The 19,647-nt window shown below is 41.4% G+C and overlaps 1 protein-coding gene across 7 annotated transcripts in view; it reads left to right on the top strand.

The window, feature by feature from the left end:
• Window positions 1-8,972: 8,972 nt before the first annotated feature.
• Mgat4a (alpha-1,3-mannosyl-glycoprotein 4-beta-N-acetylglucosaminyltransferase A) overlaps window positions 8,973-19,647 on the top strand; it is a 121,139-nt gene continuing 110,464 nt past the window's right edge. For 3 of the 7 annotated variants that reach the window (XM_020179204.2, XM_074050327.1, XM_074050321.1), the window contains exons 1-2: window positions 8,973-9,075; window positions 13,216-13,545. In XM_020179204.2, coding sequence (XP_020034793.2) covers window positions 13,452-13,545 — 94 coding nt within the window. In that variant the 5' untranslated portion in view covers window positions 8,973-9,075; window positions 13,216-13,451. The other 4 variants (XM_074050325.1, XM_074050326.1, XM_074050322.1 and 1 more) reach the window with 4 other exon arrangements.

Below are 19,647 nucleotides of genomic sequence, written 5' to 3'. Positions count from 1 at the left end.
AGTCATATATTCACTAGCCTTTTAGGATCTCTGGCTTCCTTGATGAAGTTTAAAAGTTTTATTCCATGCTCAATTGTCTTAAATTTGAGTTTTAAATGAAATTAAGTATAGCTAGGTATGGTGGTACACCTCTGTAATCCCAGCACTTGGCAAGTAGAGGTAGAAGGATTGTGAGGTTCAGACAGGCTGCGTTACATAGTAAGACCCCGTCTCAAAGAAAAAAAAGAACAGCAAGAAAATTGAAATTAAGTATAGTTACTTATTTCCTACTTCTATTTTCAACTAGTGGGTGAAAAGAGTACGGAATAATAGAACATATAACATGTACCATGGATAATCTAAAAAACATGTGTATGCCTTTGAGTCTAGAATGTTTTATTGTTTGCATTTGAATCTGCATATGTGATATTGTAAGAATTCACAGGTCCTTCACTGTCCAAAGAAACAATCACATCTACTGTGAAGATCCAACGAATCTCCGCAACCCCCAGACCTCTCAACACTACCCTTCACACAGAGTCCCTTGATGATAAAGCCTGACAACAGCAGGAAAAAGCAGGGAAGTCTGCTGCTTCACAGACAAAGTCAAGTCCATCTGTCCCTCCTGTAATAGCAGACACTCCTGATGTCTCACAGAATTTCAGTTCTAAGAACACCTCCACCAACAGCCTCACTTACGTCTTTTTTTTTTTTTTTCTGGAGATAGGGTCTCACTGTCTAGCCCAGGCTGGCCTCGAACTCAGGATCCTCCTTACCTCAGCCTTCCTAGTGCTGGAATTGAAAGCATGCACAATCATGCCAGGCTCACTTGTGTCTTGAATCCCAGGTTGCTGCTGCTCTTTCCACTTTCTGCTTTTTTCCCCCTTGCATTGACTTACTTCTTTCTCCTTTACTTTCCTCTATGTCTTTTGGTTTCCTCTTGGTTCACTCATGGTGTCTGCCTGCTCCATCTGGGGACTTCTGATTCTGCTGGAATAATGAGTGAGACCATGTCTTTGTTTCATAGGCCTTTGGGGGTGAGATTTGAGGAGTCCTGTTGGTCTCAGTGCAGTTATAATCATCCCTAATGGGGCAAGGGGTCAAGTGCTAAAGCCCTGAAACCTGTAAATGGCTGAATATCCTTGTGATAGACACACCGATCACAAATAGAACTCTGATTATCTGACTATGCATCTCTGTATAATTTGACTGATATTAGCAAAATGACACTCGATCAGTTTGATTGTTTAAGGTTGTGCAAAAGTTTCTGATAACATGGAGACCACAGGAGGGGGAGTAACAGGTACAAAATGTTCTCGGTGATGAAAGGATGGAGCAACTGTTCATTTGGTGAAAGATGTCAACTCAGGAAATCAGGGTGAGCTGCTGGAAAGAACAGGAACCCTGCTGGTGCAAGACTTGAGTTCCTCTGGAAAAAGGCCTCTGTGTTGTAATTCGACATCTTTCAGGTTTTTTCCTCTGCTTTTAAAATTGTTCTTCTCCAGGCAGGAGGTGGTGCATGCTTGTAATCCTAGTCCTCTGGATGAGGAAGAAGGGAAAATTGCATGTTTCATGCTAGTTTGAGCTACAGAATGTGAGAGAGAGAGAGAGAGAGAGAGAGAGAGAGAGAGAGAGAGAGAGAGAGAGAGAGAAGAGAGAGAGAGAGAGAGAGAGAGAGAGAAAGAGAAAAGAGAGACTGAAAGAGAATGAAAGAGAGAAAAACAGAGAGAAAGAGGAAGGATAGAGAATGAAAGAGAAAAGAAAAGAAAAGCGTTCTGCTCCCTAAGCAGGGAGGGACTTGCTGACGCCCCTCCCAGCCCCAGGATGAGCCCTGCACACTGTTCTTCTCTCTTCCATTACCATGCAGAGCCATGCAGCTCCTCTTACGCTGTGCATCTGTGATAAGCATTTGTTAAGTACACAAAACAAATTGCTGTCAAGAAAGCTTTTAAAGAACTTTTTTAAAAAAGAGGCTTCCCATTCTCTGAAAATTGTCTTGGAATAGTTTATTGATACTTCCATGGACCAAAATTTTATATCAGAGCAGTCTTTATTTATTTGGACTTTTTGAGACAAGGTCTCAGTATATATTCCAAACTGTTCTCAGACTCATGATCTCCTGGGTGTTGGGATTATAGACATGCATAACTACACCCAGCTTCAGAGAGCATTCTTGATTTCTGATGCTGTCTCTGCCTGCTCATACTTTTCATATAGATATAAACTTGAACAAGTCTGTTGAATGGCCACGTTCATAATTCTGGAAGATTCTTTTCTCTGGAGACACCTTAGGTTTCACTACATTTCACTTTTGACATGATAGGGCACTTTCAATTCTCTTGGAGACACTAATGCTAGAGCATTCTGTCCTAAGGAGAGCTGTCTTTTTCTTCTCTCCTTTAAACCCATCTTAAGCTTTGTGATATTAATCCTAGACCACTGTAAGGTTTCAGTTAGGAGGAAAAAAATTGAGATAATGGGCAAGTATTTACTGAGTGCCTTTGGTAGATATATAGACTGGAGACAGGGCTTCTCAGTAAATTTTATTGATGATGATAAGACCCATTTTTTCCCATTCAGGTACAAATATTACAGCAACTGTCTAGTTGGCATCAATGACATCAGGCCTTTTCTACCCAATTTTCCCCTTTTCCATACATTTCATGTTAAAATATTGACCGTTGAGTGTTTTTGGTATGATGCTGCTTCTCTATTCAGAAATCTCCAGTGCTCTCCTCTTATGTAAGGCTGAGGTGCAAACTCAGCTTCCATGTTTCCCATGATGCCTCTCTTCATGACCTCCATCTTGGTCAGGCTATCCTGGCCAGGCACCAGGAACACCGCAGATGCCTTGCCCTCCCTGTGACCCTGTACATGTGTGCTCCTTCTCTTGTTAAGGCTTATTTTCTTCTTCCCTACACCTGTCCAAATCCTACTCCTGTTCCTCCAGGCTCAGATCAAGTCTTTCCTCTTTCACACCAGCCTCCTTTATTCCATCAACAGCCATCCCATGTGCCTGGGATATATGGATGAATAAAATAATCCCTGCCCTCAAGCAACATGACAGCTGAGTGAAGAAGGCAGCTAAATCAGCAGCTCATTATGCTGTGCTGCCTAGCCTTTTTCACTTAATAAAACAGAGAAAGTGATCACCTTCATCATGGCATCCCAGCTCACTGTATCCAGAGGGCCCCAGCAGCCCCAGGTCCCACTCAGCCACTCCAAAGGCAGGAAGAGGCTCTCAGGCTTGCCCTTCCTCCAACCGATGTGTGGTACAGCAGCTTGGAAACTCAGAGTGATGTTATGGTGTGAGAAATGCACTGCTAGGCACAGGTCACTGAACAGTGGGTTCCTCTCCCAAGGTTAGGTGAGGTAGTTGGCATTAAGCCAAGTCTTGAAGATGTTAGCTGCCCAAAGGAAGGAAGGGAATAGCTCAGTTCAAGGGGCAGAGGTTAGAATGTGGCTCTAGTGTTGCACAGGTGTGAGATAAGAAGGACCTTGAGTCTAAACAGACTGGGAACTCTCTGAGAGTCAAGACCACATATTATAATTCTGTGTCTCAAACAGCTGATATAAAATGAGGGCTCAATAAAATATTATTTGATAGTAACATCTCAAACCAGTGACAATGTCATGATGGCTGTCCTGAGAGACACATGAGTTGTCTCTTTTAGGATCAATGAGAACAAGAGAGGCATTTATTTATTTTATTTTTTGGCAGTACTAGGGATTGAACTCAGATCCTCCTGCTGCTGGGCAAGGGCTCTACCACTTGAGCCACATTCCAGGCCTTTTAACTTCCAGTTTGTTTTTCAGATAGAGTATCCAGGTTTGCCCAGGTTGGCCTCCAACCTTGACCTTCCTGTCTCTACCTCCTGAGTAGTTGGGATTACAGGCATATACTATCACTTCCAACCCATGAGGAATATTTTCTAAATTGTCTGAGTCCCATTGAGCTGGCAGATTAGAGAGGCTTACAGTTCTCTAGTCCTTTGTGTTTCCAGGATAAACTTTTGGTTTTCAGGACTAACATGGTTTTTATTCTGACACTGGGCTGGTTATTTTACCTATTGTCTCTGTCTTCGGGCTGCCTTGATAAGTCTGCCCTGTGATGTTGGGGTTAGCTGACTGCATTTCATAGGCTAAGACACCAGATGGCTTTCTGTTAGGTTCTGCAAGGAGGAGGTGCAGGTGGGGGATCAAAAGGCAGAGGAAGGAGAGAAGTTTCCTGCTTCTGCCTCCCTCCACAAGTGTGGCAGCTGCTGGAGGTTGTTGGCAATGACTGCAAGAGCTGTGGGGGTTGGAGCAGTTTGTATCTCCAGCCATCCGGCCTGGGCCAGCATCTTTTCAGGCTTCCAAACCAACAGAATCAGTTCTGTAGGAGCACATCAGCAGATGCAAGCTCTGTCTCCAGCCCAGGGGCCTTAGCAGCTCTGGTCCTTGAGTATCCATCCTGCTTCCTTGTTGCTCTTCAGGTCCTCTATTTCATTATGTTCTTCTACCCTTCCATCACCTGGACAATACAATAATTCCTGTATGATATGTATGATATCTCCTGTATGATAATTCCTCTGTCCAAAATACCTAAAATAGTCTCTTCCTCCTCCTGTTCCTCTCCCCACATACTCTCCTCCTCTTCTTCCTCTTTTCTCTCCTAACCATCTCCTCCTCTTCCTCTTGTTCCTACCTCTCTTTTCCCCTCCTACTCTCCTTCACCCTTTCCTTCCAGTTCCTCCTCTTCCCAGATCCCCCCACTTCCTGACTTGACCTTGACTAACACACTTGCTTGTAAGGGGATGTTCAGTTGCCTGAAGAGGCTAAAGAAAAATCTGAGACCATAAAAAGGTAGATTCTTTTGTCTGGATACCCATAACTCCATTATTGACATTCATTGTTTTGGATGTGTAGTAAGTCTTTTAATCCTATTTTAAATGTATTGATAAAGTGGCAAGGTTGAATTCCTCAAACTGTTTTATGCATGGGTGGATTTCAGATGCATGGCTGTTGATGTAGCATCTTTTACAAGTACCAAATTCACAAAGGAAAAGAAAAAATCCCCAAACTCTGTAATTCTTTGGCACACAATTCGCTTCCACTGTGCCTTCGGAGTGTACATTAAATATAATAAAAACAAGTGAGTCAGCTTTAGTGGTGTGGCCAAGGAATGCAGAAGGGACGAGCAATCCCTCCAAGTCTCTTCAACCATCATGGCAGAGACTTTTGCTGCCACACAGCATTGCTGATTGTTCTAACAACAGATGGCAGGGAGCTGTTCCCAGCAAGATAGTTGGGTTCTCTTTTGTTTTAGGGTTTTCTTGAAAAAATTTAGCAATGCCTACATATTATGTAAACATCCCTGGCTACAGCACTTAACTATGGCAGGGTCTTATAATTCCATGTCTGGGTAGCCACACAACCTGACTTTTGTTTGAAGAACTGATAGGTACATCTGTCCCGATGATGTGAATATAAAGTAGGAAAGATGTCTTTCACAGGTATTTTCAATGAGCAAAATCTAGGTAGAAAGAATACAAATTAAAAATGAGGAGAATTTAGTTCTCTTCACCTGGATGGACCTTAATGTCCATGTAGAGTTGGATGTTAAATGTGATGGCTGGTTCTATTTGCATTCTCTCTCATTAATTTCTTGGCTCTCATGTGCCCTATCTGATTATACAGCAGAAAGAGCTTGTACCCTGTGTCTGAAACATTCTGTAGCTAACAAAGGATTAGTAGACTCGTATGGCTCACTCTGGTTCTGGGTCTGATATAGTTTCTATATAAAAGGAATAGGATGAATTGTCTATCAATTAAAATGAGACGTCTCCTATCACCTCTATGTACACCATTTTAAAAAGCCATGAAGAACCCCGTCGTGATTCCTCTTGAAGCTCATACACTGAACAAAGATCCCACTTGAACCCATAGGCAAGACATCAGAATCACAGCATTTATAAACACTCGTAAGTGATGCCAGTTTGATTGTTAATGTGTGGAGGGGGTGGAGTAGAAAAGAAGTGGAGAACTTGTACTTGATTTCTTGGAAACTGATTGATGAAGGCAAGGTCTCATCAACAACCACTCACCATCAAAGATATAAAAGGAAAAGATTGGTTTCCTGTGTGTAGTTTGCTTTTAGCTCAAATGTTACTTCCAGGAAGCCCTCCCTGCCTGAGACTCTGATTAATGGCCCCCATGTTCTCTGCTGTTCTAGCACCCTGTGCTTGTGGCACTGTCTCGTGGTTTACTTATTTACCTATGTCTCGTGCGAGTTGGTGAGTGCTCCGTGGTGAGGTCCCAGCTGCCTCTGAAATCATCAGCACTCAGAAAAAGTTTGTGGGAGAATGAAAATGTTTGTGGAAAGCAGAACAACTACCACACAGTCGCTTGGTGGGGACAGACCACAGAATAGTGAAGTTACAGGCCAAACTTTTTGGCTACAGTGCCACTGCAGTGTGAAACAAAGGTCCAAGAAGGCAAAAAGGGAAACTGTAGAAGAAGAGAAGTAACAGAAAGGGAGTGGTAGAGAAGGAAAATCATCATAGAAGAGATAATAATAATAATAATAATAAAGAAATCAATGGGACTTGTTGGAATTGGGACCAACTGCCTTTGATTGCTAATAGACGCCATGAATATAGTTGGAAAACTCAAGATTGATTATTCTGCAAGATTAAGATGAATCATCAATTTTAACCCACACCTAGGAGATATATTCCCAGATATTCCAGTTTCTTTGGACAACTAATTGAAATCCATACTTCCCTGAGCAACCATGTAAGTAGTTTGTGACAAGTAATACTGAATGGCCAGATTTCTTAGAAAACCTGGACTTCCTTCCAGTTGGAGTAGCAACAAAGTATCACAAAGGCCCCCAAAGAAAGGCTGTGGGTTCTTTCAGTTTGCTTTTTGTCATCTGCTGTGTTTCCCAACTAACCAGAGTCTACTGGGAATTTCTGCTGTCTTCCTGAATAAATCAGTTGAGCCTGTCACTGAAGCTTGTCCTTCCCATTTTCCTTTCTTCTCTGATGTCTCTCTGCTTATAGTACGTCTGTGAATGCATTCATTTCCTTCCTTCACCAAGAGAAAAAAGGGGGGAAAGTGGACAGAAATATGTCTTTCCATTTATTCAGAGCAGTGCAGTGTAGTGTTGTAAGGACTCTGGAATCAAATAGACAGGTGTTTGAATTCTGATTTGGTCATTTTGCCTAAATTACTGTTTGTATCTGTCAAACAAAATCATTTCTCAAGCCCTCAGTTTATTTCTTGGGAGCATCCTCTTTCTCCCTCATCAAATGGCAATATTTTCTTCATTTACAAGTAGTTTGTGCATGCATGAGGCCCAGGTTCCACACTCAGCATAGCAAAAAAAAAAAAAAAAAGTAGTTGCTTCTCTGACCTAGGATCTTCCATTCCTAGGAGATATTGTAGGCAAGATATATCCATTATATCCAATGGTGTATCAAAATTGTATCCTGGAATGGCTTCAGTGTTTATTGCTTACATCTGTCATGAAATCTGTTGCCAGCTTGCTATTTGGCAATATCTTTGTCATAGAATACAGGAAACCTGGCTCTGTGTTCCTCTAAGTAGTGAGCAAAGTCATCACTGGGTATCATGGCTGTCATGTCCAAGTTGTGTCCACAGCCCTGGACAGTGGACCTCTTTTTGTCTGCTCCCTCTAAATTGGTAGAGAGCCATGGAGGAGGAACATCACAGGTCTCTTTTTGGACTTTAAACACAGTTTACAATGATGGAGAATCTAGAAACCATGCGTATCATAGTTAATTATTAATTACTGCTATCTTGGAGATAAAAAATAAAAGAAGTTTGTTGGGGGGTACACACTCTGATGCTATTAGTTTTCAATGCTTGAATTACTGTTTTCTGGTAAGAATTTATTACCATGACAGTTTGGTAGCAGCAAGGTTGTCTCCTTGATCTTTGGTCCTTCAATTTCTTATAAATATTACAGAGTTGTTGGAAGGATTATTGTAGCAGTGAAGGTAACACATCCTTTGTGTTTGAACCCACGTCTACCAGTTACCAGCTCTGCGATCTTACGTAAACGCTTTAACTTTTCTGAGCTCCAGTTTCCTCAAATGAAAAATGGGTATTAAAATATGAGGTGATACAATTAAAATCTTATCAGTGTGCTTGGTATAACGGTAAGTAAAAGACGATGTGCCCAAGGCTTGTTAGTATTAGCGTAAGTCACAGCACACGTGAATATTAAGAAAAAACAGGGGCAGCCCACCAGACTTTCTACAGATGATTATTCTGATCTAAAGTGAACCTCACACTTTATGAAGTGGTGTCTCTCCTGAGACATGGGCTCAGGAGAAAGGGGCAGAATGGCGTGGCATGTGCATTTAAATCCTAGTTGTATTTCTTCTTCCTAGTTGCTCAAGTCATTCTTCCCTGAGCCCCAGTCTCCTCGTCGGTTAAGTTGGGGATACAGAGGCGCCTCGCTGGGGCTGTCAGTGAGACAGACGTCTGTAATCGCGGGGCCTCGGAAGCTCTTGTTGGATGAAGGCCAAGACTTGTTACCAGGACTGCCGCCGAGGCTGGACAGCCGGGGGACGGGACCCAATGCTGGGGAGGAGGCCAGGCTGAGGCAGAGGAGGCGCATGGGTGGCCCGGCCACGCGCCGAGGCGGAGGCCGAGGGCTCACCCGGGCCTTTGTTGGCAGCTGGAACTGCCTCCGCACAGGCGGGGAGGATTCAAGCCAGACGTGGCGGCGGGAACACCCCGAGCCCGAGACGCCGCTGCAGATTTCATCGTAATGCTAAATGCAGGGGGAGAGATCCCAGGAGAGTTATATAGGCTGCACCTCAGAGCCCCCTAAGTGACAGCACGGCGGGCCACTGGCGGCAGAGGCTGGGCTAGCGGGGCGCGCGGTGGCCGGCGCGCAGTCGCCGGCGGCCAATGGCTGGTGGGGTCGCGGGCGGGGCCGGGGGCGGGGCGGCCAGGCTGGAGGACGGAGGCGGAGTCTCGGGGAGGCAGGGAGGGCGGGGCGGCCGGCAGCGGCGCAGGCAGTGGCGACCACAGCAGCTCCGCCGGCAGCAGGGGCAGAGGCGCCCACGCCAGCGGCAGGTGAGGGGTTCTCGCGTCCGGCGCGCGGCGGCCTTGCGCAGGGAGCGCAGGGCGGCTGCGCGGAGGGGCGCGGGGTTGAGGGGCGGCGCCGGCGGCCCGGCTCTGCGGCGCGGGGATTGCGGGAGATCCACCTGCTGGTAACGGAGCCGCGCGCCGCGGCCCGGCCGCGAGCTGGTGCGCCCGGAGCTGCTCGCTTCCCGGGAGCGCGAGACCGGCCGGGGGGCGCCCGCTGGGCCTCGGGGGCGGGGTGCGGGTCGGGGCGCCCTTCTGGTCTCGCCGCAGTTCCTCGGTGTTGCGCGCTCTCCCGGTGGCTGGCCTGGTGCCTCGTGCGTTTCTGGCGCTCGCTGGGCTCGTCGACTTTTGGGGGAACGTGGAGCAAAGTGTGCATTTACTGGGGGAACCCAGCGATGAGGGAGAAGTGCCTGCGGGACCCCGAGGCTGGACGGTCCCCGTCCGTCACCCTCCCGGAGTCAGCGGGGCAGGTGGGGCTGGGGCTGGTCAGGGGCGAGGCGGTGCGGGGCGCACTGGCAGCGGCTGCCTCCGCCGAGGGGACCAGGCGTGCAGCCAGTGGTAGCGAATTTTCCTACGAAGTGAAGACCTGATGGTCCGGTGTGTGAAGGAGCTCCTGCTTCCCCCCCAGGCCTCAGTTTCCTCTGTCAGAAGGAAGCTGCGGGTAGGACCCCTAGGTTGGGGCTAGGCGATTCCTCTAGGTGTGTCAGATGACATCTGGAAGCTGTGCTTGTGTGTGCTGGCAGTGGTATCACTCGCGCGCCCGCTTTTATTTCTTGCAACATTGTGTTCTCTGGAGCCCATTCATTGCTTACATTTGTGAAATAGAACTAGGCACAGTGTATGTTCTTGATGCTTTCCGTGTATGTTGCTCTTATGGCTTTGCTGTCGCAGAAATTCTTTGATAAACGATAAAGAACGACACAGTCATACGTTTGAATGTAAGAATCTAAATTTGGAATCAAATGATATGCGCTTCGTGGTTGATGTTGTTTTTCCCGAATGTTTAAAAAATAGTTTTACTAGCAGGTAATCGTGACATAAGTTTCTTCAACCCACAAGTGTAAATCCGAAAATGCACTGGATGGTGGAATTATGTAAGCTGTTATTAAAGAAAAATACTAATCCTTTATAAGTGGAAAATAAATGATACTTTACATAATTGTGGTGCATAAAGTTGTATAGGCTTACGTCATGATCGTGGATCATGGATTGTGCCTTTTATTCTGTCGCCACCTCTGTTTTGTCTGTGGGATGCTGACTGAGGGGAATAGGCCAAGTGTTGCGCAAAGTGTTCCCAGAGCCATGGAACCTATTGAATGTTTCAGGAAGCACTTTAAAGGTTTTGTAGCTAGTAATACAAGATTTTCGCTATACAAGATTGTTAAATCTGTTCACAAAACTGATTTTTTTATTCTGAGGTCTAGAGTTGAAGGTTCTATCATCTTCCATTCATTTGGAGAAATGACTAGTAATTTGATCCATTACCGTTTTTGTTGTTTAAAGATGCAAATGTTTAAGTGATGGTTGTGGAGACTACTAAGGTGCAAGATTAAAATGTTTGCAGATGTGGACACTGATAAAAAAATATAGGTCATCTGTGTCTAACACGCCAACCTATGAACTGCCTCTCATGATTTAAAAGCACATAGCTTGTTAGCTTTGTTCTCATCTGGAGATTTGGTTCACTTGTGCAGTTAAACTGCATTAATTTGGAAACCCTAATTAAAATGTATGACTGCATTTTTACTGAGTAAAACGTTCTTATATTTTTCTTGTGAAGCTTTAGGTCTTAAGTTTAATTCAGTCTAAGTATCTTCTTCAGACAGTTTACTATTTTCCTGGATCCAGTATTTCTTACACTTTTTCATATATTATGGATAATATATCTATAGTATACTTTAATTTTAGAGTTTATTTTACTTGTCTCTATACCGAATTTTATAAAGGCTTATTTGTATTTAATAAAACTTTAAAAATATCTTTTATGATTTTATGCTTCTTTACTTCTCTGATTATTAATTGACTGTTTAATAACCTGTATAATCATTAAATCTTTTATTAGGACAAAGTCCTTTCTGAAGTAAAATATGGCTAAGTATATAGCAACAGAGGTATTAGCACTTCTGTGTAATGTAATACCAGAATTAAAATTCCTAGTTATTTAATTCATTAAGTTATTGCCTCTACTTTCATAATCAGAACTCATTTTTAGGTGCTTATTGATTTAAGGCATTGTACCAGATATTGCACGGGATTTAAAATTACAGTAAATTTTTATGACATGAAAATCTTAATTCTAAACTGTCGGTGAGATTAAGTTATTTGAACTATAAACAGTGAATAAATTTGGTCTTAGCAATAAGAACTTTAAGGGAGAAGTCTTTGGAACTCCTTTTGTGCAGATGGTAAGAGGAAGCAATATTGTGGAGCTCAGTGCTTTTAGAATGTTACATGGGAATTAGAGCTGCTGGCTAAAGAGAGTAACAGGCATGCTTTGTTGGGGGCCAAGGTGGGGAATTACCCAAAAGTTGCAGGAAGTGAGAAATTTGTTTAAAGTTGTATGTTTAGACTTTGAAAATTTCTGTGAATTTTGTAATTATCCCATAATAGACCCATTCTTGTTATAGAATATAAAACATTAAAAAGTTCACACTGATTGTTGGGCAAAATTAACACTGTAGGAAGATTCCCCAGTTTTACCCGAAACTCAGAGTATCCCTGGTACATCTGTAGGTGGCTGAATTTAAGGGGTAAAAGGTATAAAACTTGAACTTCTGTGTTACACAAACTAGGTTTTTCTCTCTGGTTTTGTTTCCTCTTGTATAAAATAGTGTTAATAATGCCTGTCCCATAGGGTTTTGTGAAGGTTGAACTGTATTATGGACCCAGCACATGGGAACTATTCAGTGAGTTGTAGTGGCTGCCATCATTAGCAGTACTGTGATCTGTCTTTGCTAGTGGAGATTTCTAGTGATGCTCAACTCAGTGTAAGAAGTAGCTGATGTGGTAGTTTTTGAATTCCCTGAAAATGGCTGGTTTAATCAGCCATGCTTTTTCACTGAGAGAAGTGTCCCTTGGGTTTGTTAGGCATTTTTGGAGGTGCATTAACTACTCCACTAGGGTGTCATTTAGTATATCACCAAGAACATCTTGTGGTACCCTTGAGACCATTAGGAATCAATGCTCATGTTAGATTGCCTGACCTGGCTAGGGAAAGAGACCAGTTTTGCAGAGTGAACTGAACCAGTGGCTGGCTAATTTGTTTGACTGATTTTTTTTTTTAATACAGTTAACGGTTATTGAGAGCCTGTTATGTGCTAGGCACTATGCTTAAGCACTTCTTTTTGTTCATTTGCTTTTGAGACAGAATCTTACTGTCTAGCCCAGTCTGGACTGAATCTGCTAAGTAGCCCAGGCTGACCTTGAACTCACAATCCTCCTGTTTTAGTCGTCTGAGTGTTGGAATGACAGGTGTACACTATCATGCCCATCTTTTTATTGGTTGAGATGGGGTTTTGAGAACTTTTCAACTAGTCTGGCCTGGAACCACAATCCTCCTGAACTCTGTTTCCTGAGTAGCTAGAATTACAGGAGTGAGCCACTATGCCTGGCTTAGTTTTCTCATTTTATAGATGAAACTTGGAGATCTAGATAAGGGACTTCCTGGGAGTCATGTTAGTAATGTCAGAACTGGATGTGGGATCCAGATCATTTGATCCTTAAATATTGTGTCAGTTTTCTTACTTTTTTATTTTTAACATTGTTTGTTATCATGCATTAGGGAAACTGGGGAAGGTGAAGTGTTTTACTCAGAGGCCGGTGTGTGATAGTTAGATATCTCATCTTGAATCTGTGAACTTCACAACTTCTCCCTTTAAATGAGTAACCATCAGTTTCTTTTTACAAACTAAGCAAAATTAATGAGGAGGGAAAATAGTTTGAAACTTCTGTCCTTGAGGGGAAAGACCATATAATTAGTTTGCTAAATGAGTAGTTCAGATGTAGAGATGATTTTATAGATAACAGTTTAGCCCTGCCAAAAATCTGCTTATAATGGTGAATAATAAATGAAGAAACCTATGGTTTGCATTATTGAACAGCCTTTTTTTCTCTTTTCCCCTGGAATAGGAAGAAAAAGCTTGAAACATCAGCATATAAAGACTGCGAAGACAATCCCAGTAGCAATTGTGAATGGTATCACAGCTGCTAGACACCTTCTGCCGAGCATCTGAAATGAACCTCTCTCATTGATTATTTTTATTGGCCAAGAGCCAGAAGTACTGGATTCAGTTGACTTCAGGCTAAAAAGAAAACAGTCTTGGTTGTCGTCACTAACATATGAACCAGTGTGATGGTGAAATGAGATGAGGCTCCGACATGGAACTGTAGCCACTGCTTTAGCATTTATCACCTCCTTCCTTACTTTATCCTGGTATACTACATGGCAAAATGGCAAAGGTAAGGAAGATGTCTCTAGAAATGTGTATGAAATGCATTGGGCTTTTTGCTTTTTAAATGATGCTTAGAATAAATATCATGGCAACCTGCATGTTGTATGCTCTGTTGACACAAAAATCAAACAGTTTTCTTGGACAGAGGATAAAAGTTTCTAATTCCAATGGGGCTTGTTTTTCAATTTCTTATCATTGCACTTGGAGAAACAGATACTGATCAGTGGTTTATATTGGACAGGGCAGCCAAGTTGAATAACAAAGACTTTTGTTTTGACATTTTATTTTTTTTAACTAGTCATCATACATGTTTAATAAGCTGTTTTGTACTGGGTGTTGTGTAAAACACTTAAAAGTGCCTTCATGAAATTTACATGCCAACTATGCTAATGATTTGGCACCAAGTAGTTAATGATTTAAACTGTATGCCTTGACAAATTGCTTCTTAGGCAAAAGAAGGGGGTGAAGAGAAATTCTGATTAAAAAATTAATTGTGTTTAGTCTCTTCATCTGTGTTTTAAAGGAAATTTTTGTTCTCATTGAATAGAATTATATTCAGGGATGATGCGTTTCTTTGCTTTTCTTGTAATAATCTAAGGAATGTTGACGGAGAAAAGGATGGAAGTGCTGAGGTAGTTGAATGTTTATTTTGTTAGCATGAACTTAGAGTAGCCATCATTTATCACCTGGGCTGTTTGAAGATGCTGTTGTTCATGTCATCTTATTGACTCACTCACAGAAAAGGTTGTTTCATGATCTATTTTTTTTCTGCTGTGTGTTTGTTTCTTTATGTTCATATTAAATATGTATTTTTTTAGTTCATATATGTTTTGTACTTACATGTATATACATGTATGAGTATATATAGTATAAAGTAAGGAGATGTAAACAAGCTAACATATGCTCCATGCTTGGGCAAGTATGGTATTCTTTTCCTGTTCTTTGTCTTTCTCTGAGCTGAGCTCTAATCTTGGGGGAAAAACAAGCAAAAAATTCATTGAAGATGGGTTCTTTGTGTGATTTGTATGTATTTTAGTTTTTATTTTATTTATTTATATTATTTTGGTGGTATGGGGATTGCACTCAGAGCCTTGGGCTTGCTAGGTTCTACCACTTGAGAGGTTTTTTTTTTTTTTAATTTGTTATGATTTTTGGGGGGCAGTACTGGGGCTTGAACTCAGGGCCTCATGCTTGCTAGGCAAGTGCCCTGCCATTTGAGAGCAATGCCTCCAGCCTGAGATTTCAGGTTTTAATTGTTACAAATGAGAATCTTGAATAGTTAATTAAACTAATGATTGTCTTACACAGAAACAAAAGCAAATGACTGTTAAAAGTCTACTTACGAAATAAGAGAATTGACCATAACAAAAGTTTGTGGGCTTTTTTTCCTATAAGCAAACTGACCTTTTCTGAGAATTGCAGTACTGCAGAATCTCAAGTCTTCTTACTGTGTCTTATTTTAGAGAGAGAAGGTTTTGGAATCAATGCCAGTGATCCTGTGTCTTAGGTAAAGGCATTAGAAGCTTTCTTATGATTTTTATGTTTTGTTTTGTTAAGTTGCCTTTAGCATTAGAATTAATTAAAAGAATGTGAAGATTCTTCCACAGTATAGTATTAGGTACACGTGTCCATTCTGTCTGATTATTGCTCTTTGAATAGCTTTGCCATCTTCTGTACAGACTCTCTGCTTTGTTTTTCTGCTGAAGGCCTGTTGCACCCGGATTTTTTCAAGGATCAGCACAGACCTCCTGTTATGGTTGTGTGAAATCCCCTGTGTTGAATTGCTATAGTTTATGTAACCACTCTAACTGTCAAGTATTTAGATTGTTTCTGAATAGTTCAGGCAGTCAGACAGCCTGGATTTTCCAGGGCAAGTCTGACTTCAGTTCTTCAATTCTAGTAGATCCATGAACAATATGCTCTGAATTTTGTTCTGAAAGTATGATTTCCATAATCTTTAACATTGCTGGGCTAATAGTTTTAAGGTCCTTAATAATGCCTATCCTGTGCCTAGCACTATATTATAGATTATGAATTTGAAAAGAAATAAGAAACTTCATGCCTTCAAGCAGGGACTGGGAGGGAATGATGCATTGCAAACAAATATTATATCAACAGATAGATGAGATAGAGATAGTAGCAGAGAGCTCATCCTGTTCTGAACACATAGTGTTCATCATTCAGCCCTGGGAAGTATTACTTCCTCTCTGTAGATGGGGAAGTCAAGGCAGAGTGGTTGTGACACTTACCAAGGTAGTACAGTAAGTGGTAGACTTGAAGTTTGAATTCAGATGGACTGATTCCAGAGCTTATGTTCTTAGCTGTATCAGTCTACAGCCCAGAGACAGAGGCTACTAGTTCTTCTGTGCTTTACAGAGGAAGTAGAATGTGAAAGGTGAGTGTGAAGGCTATGCCAGGCAGAATGGGGAACAGTAGGTGCAGTGGTGCAGGAATCTGCATGTAAAGAAATGAGTTCTGAAAGGGAGTAGGGTGTTTATACTTTGGAATTATGAGGTGCTCATTATGATAGGCCCATAGGATTGCTAGGCTGTCTCAGGTTTAGTTGGTAATCTCAGTACAGGTCCTAGAAGTACTATTTATCGTTGTCCTCGTTCACCACTTGGAAGAATAAGAGCTATACCCTGAAATTGGCATGAGGAGGATGCCAATTTCCTCACCTTCTAGGGAAGCTGAGGTTTGGGTAAGAGTGCCAGTTTCTGTAAGGTTTATAGGATTCCCATATAAAAATGGGGATTTCCATGTATGTGCATCTGCAAGGTGGGAAAGTCATAGGCAGGTAATATTGTGGGGTAGGACAAGAATAATTACATGTCTCATTTGCTGGTTGGAGTAGGGTTCCTAATGAAGCTTCCTCTTTGGCCAGACACAATCCAGAAACTGGACAAAATCATTTAAGCAGGTGTAGATCCCTGGAAAGGGAATGATACTCAGTTGATCATTCCTGACCCAGTGCTTGGTGCTTGGCATACATTTAACAAACATTTGACACATTAAACAATTCCTTCAGCAGAAATGTGTTTTGAAAAAAATTCAGATAGCTTTATTGAGATATCATTTACATGCTAGACAGTTCACCCACTTAAAAAGTACAATCAGTGTTTCTTAGTATATTCAGAGACGTGCATCTCTGACCATAGTCAATTTTAGAGCATTTTCATCATCTCAACTCTTGCTGGACTGGGAATGTAGCCCATTGGTGGAGCACTTGCTTAGCATGTGCAAGGCCCTAGTTTCACCCCCTGCGCTGCAAAAAGAAGAAGAAGAGAAAAATCCTGCTAGTTAGCTATTATCTGCTCTAGTTCTCACCCACCCTTCCTCACTGCCACAGGTAACCAGGAATCTACTTTCTCTGTAGATTTCCATATTCATATAAATGAAATCATACACTATGTGCTCTTTTGTGACTGCCTTCTTTGACAGCCTGTTTTCAAGGTTCATCAATAAGGGTCTGGTAGAATGACTCAAGTAGTAGAGCACCTGCCTAGCAAGCATAAGTTCAAAACCCCAGTGCCACCAAAAACAAAAATAAAACCTCACAGTTCATCCATGTCATGGCATGTATCAGTACTTCCTTTCTTTTTACAGCTAAATAATATTCCCTTATATGGATGTGGCACATTTGTTTGTGCATTTGTACATTGGTGGACATTTGGTTGTTTTTACCTTTGAGCTCTTATGAATAATGCTGCTATAAATATTCCACACATTTCTGTATGGAAATATTTTTTGTTTCTTTTTTGGTATCTTCCAGGAGAACTGCTGGATCACATGGTCACTAAGTTTAATCATTTGAGGAACTGTCAGACTATTTTTCAAAGTGGCCAAAGCATTCTACATTCTTATTCCATTCTTTTACTTTAATCTGCTTACATCTTTGAATCTACAATGTGTGTCCTACAGATATACAATTAGACAGTGCTTTTAAAAATCCAGTCTTGTAATTGTTGCCTTTTGATTGGCCTCTTTATCCACTCATGTTTAATGTTATTTTTTATGTAATTGGATTTATTTCTGCCATTTTTTTAGGGTTTTTTTTTATGTCTTGTTTCTTTTTTCCTCTGTTCTTCCTTTATTGCTTGTTTTGTTTCATTTTTGATTGGACTCAGGGCTTTGCACTTGCAAAGCAGGTGCACTACTGCTTGAGCCACACCTTCTGTCCTTTTTACTCTGGTTATTTTGGAGTTGGAGTCTTGCAAACTATTTGTCTAGGCTGGCGTTGAGCCACAATCCTCCTGATCTCAGCCTCCCAAGTAGCTAGGATTACAGGTAGGGGCCATCAGTATCTGGCTATTACTTTGTTTTGCATTGATTAAATTCTAATGTAGCATTTTAATTTCATTAATGATTTTTCACTGTTTCTAGAGTATTTTTAGTAGCCATCTTATCAAAATCAGCTTTAGACTTATACTAGCTTAATTCCATGAATATGTAGAAATGTTACTCCTACATGGCTCTATTCCCTTTTATCCTTTTTTCCTAGTATTATTGTTACATGCATTTATGTCTATTAGTGTTACAACAAAGTACTGTTATAATTATTTACCATCTGTCACTTTCCTTAGCCTGTAATAGTTTTATTTCCATTCACCTCTTTTGTGTTGTTATGGTACTTATGTTCATATATTTCCATATGTTATAGACTCAGCAGTACGTTTTATCTATATTTTATTTTTTTGCAGTACTGGGGTTTGAATTCAGGGCCTATACCTTGAGCCACTCCACCAGTCCTTTTTTGAGAAGGGTTTGTTTTGATATAGGGTTTCATGAACTGTTTACTGGGGCTGGCTTTGAACCACAGTCATCCTCATTTCTGCCTCCTGAGTAGCTAGGATTATAGGCATGAGCTACTGGCATCCTGCTTTTACCTTTTTTTTTTTTTTTTTGGCGGCACTAGAGTTTGAACTCAGAGCCTCATGTTTGCTAGGCAGGTAATCTTGCCACCTTATGCCCTTGCTTTTAAAATCAATGAACAGAGATGCGAGAAAAAATACATACACATACAGTGTCTGTTAGAGTTATGTAATTACTGGTGTTCTTTGTGTTAGTTTGAATTGCCATATGGGGTGACCACTTCTTTCAGACTAAAGGACCCCCTTTGGTATTGGCTTAAAATGAGTTTCCTTAGTTTTTGTTTATTTTGGAATGCTCTTATTTCACTTTTTTTTTTTTTTTGTACCAAGGTTTGACTTCAGGGCCTTGCATTTATTAGGCAGGTGCTGTATGTCTTGAGCCATGCATGCCTCCAGCCCTTTTTTGCTTTAGTTTTTTTTTTTTTTCCAGGTAGGGTCTTGTATTTTTTGCCCAATACTGGCCTGAGACCACAATACTCCTATCTATGGCTTCCCACATACCTAGGATCACAGGCATCCTTTGCCATACTCACTTTATTGATTGAGATGGGGGTCACACTAACTTTTTGCCCAGGTTTGCCTCAATCCATGGGCTCTGTTCCCAAGTAGTTGGGATTACAGTATGAAACACCATTCCTGGCTCACCTTCATTTTTGAAGGATATCTTTCCTGGACATAGGAGTCTTGGTTGAAAGTCCTTTTGAGCAATTTGTAATGTCCCACTGCCTTCTAAGCTCTATTGTTTCTGCTGAGAAGTCAGCTACTAATCTGATCAAGGATCCCTGGTAAGTGATGTATCATTTTTCTCTTGGTGCTTTCAAGATGTTTTTGTATTTAACTTTTATCATTTTATCATGATATGTCTATGGGTCTCTTTGTGATTTATCTGCTTAGAGTTCTTTGCACTCCCTAGATATACAGGTTATTGTTTTCAATAAATTTGGGAAGTATTAATCTCTTATTTCTCTGAGTATATTTTCTTCACCTTAGTCTCTCTTCTCTCTTTTTAGTGTTCCAATTATATATATTATGTGCTTACACATTTCTCTGAGGCTTTATTTTTCTTCATTTCTTTCTCTCTTCTTTAACATAATGTCTATTGATCTATCTTTAAGTACGCTAATTCTTTCTTCTACTTGTTCAGAGCTATTGTTATATTAGTGAGGATTCTCCAGAGAAACTGTGTGTGTGATGAATGTGCGTGAGAGTGTGTGTGTGTATGTGTGAGTATGAGAGAG

The sequence above is a fragment of the Castor canadensis genome, chromosome 12 (assembly GCF_047511655.1).
Source record: "Castor canadensis chromosome 12, mCasCan1.hap1v2, whole genome shotgun sequence".
In the NCBI taxonomy this organism is placed as follows: Eukaryota; Metazoa; Chordata; class Mammalia; order Rodentia; family Castoridae; genus Castor; species Castor canadensis.
The sequence above is the reverse complement of the archived record's forward strand: the minus strand, read 5'-3'. Positions and strand labels throughout refer to the sequence as shown.